At 39.8% G+C, this 9,807-nt stretch overlaps 1 protein-coding gene across 4 annotated transcripts in view; it reads right to left on the reverse strand.

The window, feature by feature from the left end:
- Positions 1–9,337, reverse strand: part of GMDS (GDP-mannose 4,6-dehydratase) — a 302,149-nt gene extending 292,812 nt beyond the window's left edge. Inside the window, exons 1-2 of one of the 4 annotated variants that reach the window (XM_072411796.1) lie at positions 9,125–9,337; positions 8,449–8,606 (exon numbers count right to left, since the gene is read on the reverse strand). In XM_072411796.1, the coding sequence (XP_072267897.1) occupies positions 8,449–8,538 (90 nt within the window). In that variant the 5' untranslated portion in view covers positions 8,539–8,606; positions 9,125–9,337. Of the gene's footprint in view, positions 1–8,448; positions 8,612–9,023 lie in introns of all 4 variants that reach the window. The other 3 variants (XM_072411792.1, XM_072411795.1, XM_072411794.1) reach the window with 3 other exon arrangements.
- Between the last annotated feature and the right edge of the window lie 470 nt (positions 9,338–9,807).

Here is a 9,807-nt window from a genome sequence, read left to right on the forward strand (position 1 = left end):
AGTCTGTCATTTGCAATCCCTATTTAATGTACAGCGCTGCGTAATATGTTGGCGCTATATAAATCCTGTTTATTATTAATAATAATAATAAAGCCAATAACCTCAGTGCATGTTTTTGGGATGTGGGAGGAAACCAGAGTACCCGGAGGAAACCCACTCAGACACGGGGAGAACTCGCAAACCCCATGCAGATATTGTCCTGGCCGAGATTCGAACCTGGGACCCATCGCTGCAAGGGCGGAGTGCTACCTCCTGAGCCACCCAGAAAATTGTTACAACATATTACGTACCCTCTAACGCAGCGGTAGTTACTGGTGGTCCACAGCTCTGCCCAGTGCACCGCAGAGCGGGGTCAGGAGAAGGACCCCGCTGGGAGGACGTAGCAGCCAGAGCCACAGACCACGTCCCCCATACAAATCTCAAGCTCAGGGAAGTGGGCGGGCTGTGTCCCTGGAGACAAGCCGCCCACTCTCCCATTGCAGGTTCAGATCTGCAATGGGGAAGTGGGCGGGGTTATGTCATAATGACGTCACTCTGGGGGAGGTTTCTCCCCTTTTGAGTGACACCTGGGTCCCCGCACACACACGGTTGGGAGCTGGTGATTTCTGTGGTCCGGGGGACCGGATGGCTACCACTGCTCTAAGGCAATCATAAGAGCTTTAAACACTGGAACACTAATATGCAGTTATTTCCCTGGAATAGCTATTTCTGACCACTACCTCTTACTAATCTAAGTGAGCCTGCTCTTTAAATTAGTGGGCCAACAGTAAAGCTCAGGAGATGGCAGAAGATGGGCAGAGGTGGTGACAGGTTACTGGGCACAAATCAGGGGGCACCAGAATTCAGTGGAGCAATAAAAACCTAGGATTCTGTTTTAACCACATCAGATAATACTTTTTACCCCAAAAGAACCTTTAAAGTTTTTACATTTCAGTTGTGGTCCTACCTAGTCGAAGATATTTTTCCTCATAGCCATAAATGTATAGTCAAGGTATTAGGTCAGGTATATAAATGACTGGGAATACGGTTATCTAAGAAAGTGGTCACCAACCTTTCTGTCAAAAGCCGGGTAACATAGAATACAATGGGGGGCACACTGTCAGCATACTAGCTGAGAATAGCAGAGTATTGTAAGAGAGCTAATGGCTGTCAGGTCGCAGAGCTGCTGGGAATGGCAGAGAAGTGTAAGCTTTACATACATTGCTCTGCCATTCTCAGCAGCTCCTGTGTAAGCAGTGTGAGGAGAAACCCCGCACTCCCGCTGGTTGGGCTCCTACTGTCACACTGAGTAGCTGCAGAGCAGTGTAAGGAGGGCTGCTGGAGCTAAAGGCCTATAGAAAGAACAAAAGTTTTAAAACATGGAGAATACATTTTTACTACAATACCACTTAAGTAGTGATCATTTACTTTTACTTTCTAAAATAGAGATCAAGTAACAAAAAGAACATGGTATTGTGAACAGACACCATTGATTCTCAAAGTGGCCTATAGCATTTGCTACTTTCAAAGCAGAAACCCTAAGGGGATTTATTATAAAACAGGGAATCTGACATTCCCTCCAACATTCTCTTGTGTAATTGATTCCCACAGGGAATGTTTGAGGGAATGTCAGATTACCTATTTAATAAATAGAGCCCTTACTGTGAGATCCAAGCAAACCTGACTGCTGAGAAAGAATAAAGTTCTGTGAGCATAGCTCATTCCAGTATTTCCAATAAAGATGACCACAGATCGAAACTAGAAGAGGACAGGGTGAAGGTGCCAGTGCTGTAAAGCAGTGGTCCCAAACCTTTCTGAGAGCAGAGCCCAGTAGAATAAATTTTGGAGCAGCACAGTATATGTTCAGCTTTCACTACTCTGTTATTATCAGCAGCTTGGCCTCCTGTCAGCACACTAGCTGAGCATAGCAGAGTAATGTAAGGAAGCCGGTGTGCCTTACATATATTGCTCTGCCATTCCCAGCAGCTCCTGTGTAAGCAGTGTGAGGAGAGACCCCCGCATTCCCGCTGGTTGTGCTCCTGCTGTCACACTGTCACTAGATTTAGAGCAGTGTAGGGAGGACTGTGATGTGATGGCACTGCATAAATAAAATTTTAGGGTAGTTAGCCACAAAAGTCTCCCATTTACATCTACATTTTATTAAACCTACAGCTCCCCATTCAGGAAAAATTGGGGTTCAGAACATAAAGGAGTGATGAAGTTGTCGTGTGTGTTTAGGGACTCTGGCGCTTCTGCCTCCTGCAGCCCCCAACTCAGCCCGGGGTTGGGGACCACTGCCATATGAAGAAGGTGTGAATTTAGTTAAGAAATTGCAGCTAAGTTTATTTTATTGCTGAACAGTCTGTTGGTTAAATTTCAAATGTCAAAAGACCTAGTCCACAAGATTTTTACTGGTTCCATGGGTCAAACCTTTACAGCTACCTATTTTTATTTTTAAAGGAAAATTATCTTTAGAAACCATTAGAACAATTTACATCAAACATGTCAAATTTCAAATTCACATTTGACAAAAGCAGCTCCACTCCCAAATTTCATAAAGCAGTTAAGATAAAACGTCATTAGTAATGCTTGGGAAAGAATTTCATTCTTTACCCAGCACACAGCTTTAACTTGAGTTATCTAAAGAATTGGAAATGTCAGAACGTTCTGCCACTCCTATTTTACTCACATGTAAAGCCACAAGGTCGTCAGGTTACTAGGTCAGGATGTGAAAAGCAATGTAGTCATAACTATTCTATGTTATAATTTTGAAAGTTAAACATTTCTTTTTTCAAAATTGTTTTCTTACCATCACATCAATCATACACTATTCTCCATTTAAAATACAGATATTGACATAATTGTCTCACAAAACTTTTATTGGGATGAGCTTAGCTCGTATGCATCAGCAGAAAATAAAAGTGGACATTTAACAGAAACCAGGAAACAAATAACAATGAAACACTTGACAGATGTTATTCGAGCTAAGCTTAAACTACACAGGAAATGTATTTGTCCTTCCATTCTCTCCCTATACAGTTTACAAATTTTCGACTTTGGTACTTCCCTTAATAAAAAATAAATAATATGTATTGTAGCACCTTATTATTCATGTTTTCTTTATCCACCTTAACCACCCTATGCTGAAAATCTTTTTGTGACCAAAGTTTCAAAATCAATGTTTCTCTATTAAAATTTGCTAATTCACTTAAAACACTTTAAATCAACTAAATCATCTAATCATCAAATAGCAATCTTTAACACTTTCGCTGCCAGGCCCTGGATCAATTTTGCTATTCTTTATTTCTTTCACAGCTGTAAAAAATGTTCAGAAGACCCACCAAACCATATTTTCTGAAAGAACGGATCATGGAGAAATATATTATGCTTATACCTTTCTTTCTCCCGTTACAATTGCATAGCTTTATCAAATTTATATTTTCAATAAAAATATACTAAAATTAGTTAGTATCACTAGTGCACAAACTTCCAAATTTCATTCCAAATCTAAATCAAACTGTAAAAAGCTAAAAGATAAATAATACCTTTATTATATTAATATAATTTTATGAAGCTAACACAAAAGAAGAAGCATGTCGCTATAAATAAGTGACCCAGGTGTGACTCCAATGTATCCCCTTAACATATGCTCGGCTCAGCGCTGGTTGCCGGGGAAAGGCTCAGTGTTGGTTGCTGGCAAAACCGGCTTACCCTGTGCTTGCCAAAAATGAATGAACTTCAATGCGTCTGTGCGCAAATCAAGATGACCAGAGATCATCTTTAGAAGAAAAAAAAAAGGAAGATGTCAGCACACCTACAGCGTAAGGGCCACACATATAGAAAGGGCAGGAATAAAAATTATGGAAGAGTTTCTTGAATTCCTTGCATCACACATTGTTCACTTAAAAAACCTAAAAAAAAGGATTCAAGATACCAGCTGCCTGCTTCTTCATTAACTAGTGCTTGTATAGCTTATAGCTGTTCTTTGAGTCATTGTCCTGTTGCAGGATTAAATTGGCTTCTATCAAGTGCTGTCCAAAGGGTTTTGCATGGTGGTAATATTATTAATATTATTATTACTATTATCAAACAGGATTTATATAGCGCCAACATACTATGCAGCGCTGTACATTAAATAAGGAGTTGCAAATGACAGATGGATAGAGACAGTGACACAGGAGGAGCGGACCCTGCCACGAAGAGATTACAATCTAGGAGGTGGTTATAAAATAGATTAATAGCCTTCTTTCTTCAATGTCCTTTTCATCCTGCTTAGCTCTCCCACCTAAAGTGGAACTAAAGAAAATCACACTTATCCTTAATCCTGCAGATCCCTCAATGGCCCGGGGCCTGTTCCCGGCGTGGAGGAAGCACCGGGCACCGCCATTTTCGTTCTTCTCTTCTTGCTACGTCACTTGACCTTGCACCCCACAGGTGTGAGATTAGGTGACGTAGCCAAATGCAAAGGGGGAACAGAAGAGAACTGATCTCACTACGCACACGAGATCCGTATCTCTTTCTCCTTAGTGGAAAAATGCTCCTTCTGCGCATGCACAATCTCATCTCTCTCAGTGTAACTGTTTGACCTTTACTAAGATAACTGCAAAAAAGTTTTCTAATGATCAATTAACCGATTACACTAACAGTCCTTTATTAGTGAACACAGCATTCCATTGAAACTCAAGATTAAATGTGGCTGATAATGGGTACCCTAACAAATATTCCATTTGTTAACAGCCATTTCCAGCAGTCATAGTCATTTACAACATTACCAATAGCTGGAAAGTATTTTTGACAGATTTTAAGTTATTTTAATAGACAAAACAACTTGGTTTCTTTAAAAAATGAGGATATATCTGACCCCAAGCTTTTGAGTGGCAGTGATTATATATATATATATAAAACATTTTTTTACCTTCAGACACAAATTCCAAATTTTCCATTCAGTGCCTTTTTTTTTTTTTAACTTAAAAAGGACAGGACAGGCAAACTTTTAAACAGAAAATACAAAACTCCAAGTGTAAAAACTGCACCCTGTTGTAAATTGTTTGGTTCTGAAGAGAAATAGTCCCATCAGCAAAGGTTACAAAATACAGACATTCGTTCACACTGTGTGCTACCTTTGATCATTTGAGCTAGCATTCCTTTTGTTTAATAACTGAAAGGTTGTGGATCCTCCACTATGCTAATTCCAGCTCATACAGCTTTCAGATGTTTTGGACACCAGCCCTGTGCTGAACCTGTGGAGTGACTTGGGTGAAGGAGTTTGTTTAGTGTTTTATGTTTATGCCCAGTAGGTACACTGCTAAAATAATTCCCCTCTCATAACATGAAACATAACATAAAATGGTAAACCTGTCAAACTCAGCACATCCTTAAGTCCCAAAAAAATGTACCGTTGTAGAGGCAGCCAATCTACCTGCAAATCACTGAAAAAAGCAAATTAGATAATGTCAGATAAATAATGATCCCCCCCAATATATCTGTATATCTTTATTTATCCAATCTGAAGAATTGCCAAATGAATGAATCAAAGTAAAAGAAATTCACAAATTCAGAGATTGCTTCAAGGAGATGTGCTCTTTTAGTTAGACATGGGTGTGCTGCTATTCATTTTAAATACAATTATAAGGCAAGCAACACAATCACACATGCTATGCATTGTGGCACACAGTGTTTAAAATCATTTGGTAGGGTATGCTTTCAGCCAAATAATGAGACTGAAATGCTTTGCTTTCACATGTGCATAAACCAGCCAAACCTCCTTCGGTTTTGGCCACATTAGGAAATTATTAGAACATGCTTCCTGTGATTCCATGAGAGATCTTTCCTCATTTACTGCTCCTGTGACAATTTTGCCACATGAAAAAAGATACATTTTTTATTAGGGTGGAGAAGACAATAACTCCAATTAGTTTATTTTCTTACCACTAAAGTATGAATATTTAAATAATTACTTGCGGTCACATCAACAGTTTCAAACATTTTAGAGACATGCAGTTCCCCTTTCTCAAAGTGAGAGAGTTCATGTCTATCATTTTGAGTGTGTGGCCCTAAGCTTTGGAACTGGATTATATATGTTAGGCTGCATCATACTGGCAATCCTCATCATATGAAGCCATTTACAGAGACCCAGTACGCCAGGCATCCAAATTATTATGGCAAGGAGGTATGCATACAGGACATACTACTACACATATAGATTGGTATAGCTGTCTGTGACTTTGTTAGATACTTTACTTCTTGTATTTTGAAACCATTGCCACTAAAGTGGGGATGATCTCAAAAAACCCTGTGTTATAGTTTTTTTGTTTGTAAATTAACCAGATGTATATTTTTATGTGGAATGTTCACCTTTGTTTTCAGAAGCACTTCCCGGTACACTTGCATGCAGAAATATGAAACTCAGTAGTATGTTAGTTATTAGGTTATACTTTACATCTAGCAGAACTAACCACAATTCTTACATGAATGTGGATTTGAACTTACTTTCTCCTGTTTCTGATTGAATTAAAGCAGAACTAAACCCTATTTATATTCCCCTGACCCATTACCATCTTCTTCCCTTTTCTCTTCACCCACTTTGATTGGCTGGGCCAGGAAGATGTAACTCCTGCATGATCACGCAGGAGTTTATTCATTCTTGGCAACTGAAGGGAAGCCGGGATATTCTGGGTATATCGGCAACCAACGCTGAGCCCAGGGATTTTGACAGATGGAGAGCAGAAACTTTAGTCCTGTTGTAAAGACCAATGACTGAATTTCTGATACTACTGCTTGATGAGTATCAGCCTATGCAAAGAACATGTACTCGGAGAGTTCTTCAGGCCTGAAGACACTCTTTTATCACTCCCCTGCCCTTTAGGGGACATACTACCTTCTGGTAAAGCCAAATATTTGAAAATTTGAAGTTATCATTCAGTGCACCTGCTGCTATTTTCCTGCATGTTTGTTTTTTATGTTTTTAAATATCTATGCAAATCATTGGACCTTTTTTAGATGCAGTGTTTTCCATGTACACTACCTCTAACCATACTTCTTTGTATGTATGAGGGTCCCACTGGTTTTTGCCAAGTCAAAGATGCTGATGCCCCCTAAATACATTAGACCGTCCTAAGTCTTATTGATCTACTTGGACCTGCCATCCCGCAAGCATGTATCTATTGATTTTATCTAAAGAGCAGTGTTTGGCCACCTCAGCTTATTAGTAGAGCTTTTCTCCAACCATTTTCATTCATTCTACATATATGAATATGTTTAAATAAAATATGTACTTCAACCTACATCAAAGGCTGCATACCGACCATAATGCCCCCAAATTGTGTGTGTGTGTTTAAATTAATTAGGTTGGAAGGCAAAATGTGGACACACCACGAGTTGATTTGAATTCATTGTTTTTTTTGTTCATGCACGTTGTAGGTTGCTAATAAATAAAAAAGTAACTCCATTATTTTTTTTTTTTTTTTTAAACATCATTCCTTTACAACCTAAATCTTTTACATAGTTCAGTAAAAGAGAAAACATCTACTTAATGGAGCCCCAGATAGAAGATCCTAAATTTACTATATAATATCCTGACCTAACTCCCCACCTAATAAAAAGAGTGCATGACAACAGTGACAAATCCAAATAGCAAAGATGTCATCATCCATGCTACTTTGCAAATCCCTGTACTGTGGTTCTATACCCACCAACACTGTATTTCAGGGGCGCAGGGGTCCCCTTTATAAATGCAACAAACAAGGAAGTTTGTGATTTCAATTTGCTGCTTTGATAAAGTGCACCAATGCACCCTCAAAACATAGTGATGGTTGGAATGGAACCACATTAAGGCAGAACTAAACCTGGGATACTCACCTGTCCCCATTCCATCGCGGGCACCACCATCTTCATCCTCTTTATCTACCTAAATACACTCTTTGGCCATCTGGATTGCCTGAGTTGATATAACTCCTGCACAGACATTATTACATTCCCTGGCATCCTTGGCTACAAACACTGAGCTATGCGCAGCTCAGCAAAGTTTGACAGCTGGGAGGAAGGTAAGAACACTTATTACGGAAGGGACATCACCTGTCCCTTTCTGCACTATAATCCTGCCTGATTGTCTGTTTTGGGATTTTATTTCAATTTTAAAAGGGTTTCCAACTCCTGAGTGCTGACATCATTGCTATTTAGCAGGAAGAACCTGACAGTGTCATAATCCAACCCCACTATCTAGCCAAAGCTAAGAAAAAAATGACAGGACATCCAGCTTGATTACCTGACATTTATGTTTAATGCTGTCAGAGCGATTAACCAGCAATCACCTGATTATTCTCTGATTTGTAGACTGACCTACTCAGTGATACATTTATTATTTTTATTGAATCAAATCACATCACTAGTTAAAATCTCATACAATAAAAAATATTACCATTTAAAGCCCTGTATCTAATTCTTCAAAATAGCAACAAGCAATAGTCTCACCTGGCCTGTAATTCCAGTAATGAGTGCAACCTTCCTGGACTTGCCGCCATTGGAAGGGGAGCTAGATCCGTTTCCCTGATTGCATGCCATACTTCACACGGTCACTTTGCTCGGTGAGAGAGGGAAATGGTTGTGTGATCTCAGTGATGTCTCACAAGCTGCACTGAGGAAAGAGGAAAGGACAGGTAAGACAGGTTGAACAACAGGTGCCGGAGGAGTTAAGCTGAGAAGGCGGGGAGGGGGAAGATCAGGTAACTAGTGGTGCTTAACGCCCTTCTATTCCATAGAACAGGAAAGAACAATTACTGCGTTAAAGAAAAGGAAAAAAAAGTCATTAAATAGAATGTGACACGTCAATGGGTGTGTTTCATTGAGGAAATGTGTAACAAGTAAATAGAGCTCGATGCAGGTGAAAAATCATAGATCAATAAAATGACAAACACAAAGGAACAAAGATCAAATGCCAGCAGGATCCCAAGCATAAAAGAAATAAAACAAACACCATATCCCATTAAAGATATGCCATGGCATAGGTGCACACAACAACATTAGACACCCCCAGGCAATAAATGAACCTGTAATATATGGCAGTATGAGGCTGCTGTGATGGCACTGATAATGCCCTTGATTTCTGATGGCATTAAACACGTATTAGAAACCAGGAAGTGATATTTACTGAGTTGTGCTGGGCTGTCCAGGAAGCTGGGGTTTTGCCTTATGTCAGTGGAGCTGTACTGATGTGACAGGGTGAGCAGGCAGAGAATGCAAATGAAGAGGTAAATGACTGATGATGACCAATTTAATGTTCTTTTACTGGCCGGCTATTTGCTTCCTGTTTCGTCCATGAGATTGAATGCAGCGGCTCCACTGATAACCAACCACAGGCTGCAGTCAGCTCACAAGCTCCAGCCCTGCGCCCCGCCCCTCTGTACACTGACACGGCTCAGCTTTCCGGTGTTACTGCCAATGAAATCAGCCACCCGAGTGGGCGTATATAATACGTCATCGGTAGCACAGTCTGATAGCTGTGTATGTGACAGGACTCTTGTCATATTCTGCAACCTTACTACTCACCCTGTTTAATCCTTCATATCTCCTAAAGTGTTTGTTGTAATGACTTCAAATTTTCAGGGTATATATGGTATCCGTATAGCTATTAGTATCCTAAATTTGAACTCCCAAGCTTCAAATAGTTTCAAGATATTGAAGTAACAAATTTACAAATTGAGCATTGGGGGTTGCTGTTTCAAAAGCAAGTACACCTAGAAGCCCAAAATTAAAAATGCAAACTGGAGACCTCCGGAGCCACTTACATACAATCGTATACCAACCAAACTATAACTATCATACTATGCTTCC

The sequence above is a fragment of the Pyxicephalus adspersus genome, chromosome 5, assembly GCF_032062135.1.
Source record: "Pyxicephalus adspersus chromosome 5, UCB_Pads_2.0, whole genome shotgun sequence".
Taxonomy (NCBI): domain Eukaryota; kingdom Metazoa; phylum Chordata; class Amphibia; order Anura; family Pyxicephalidae; genus Pyxicephalus; species Pyxicephalus adspersus.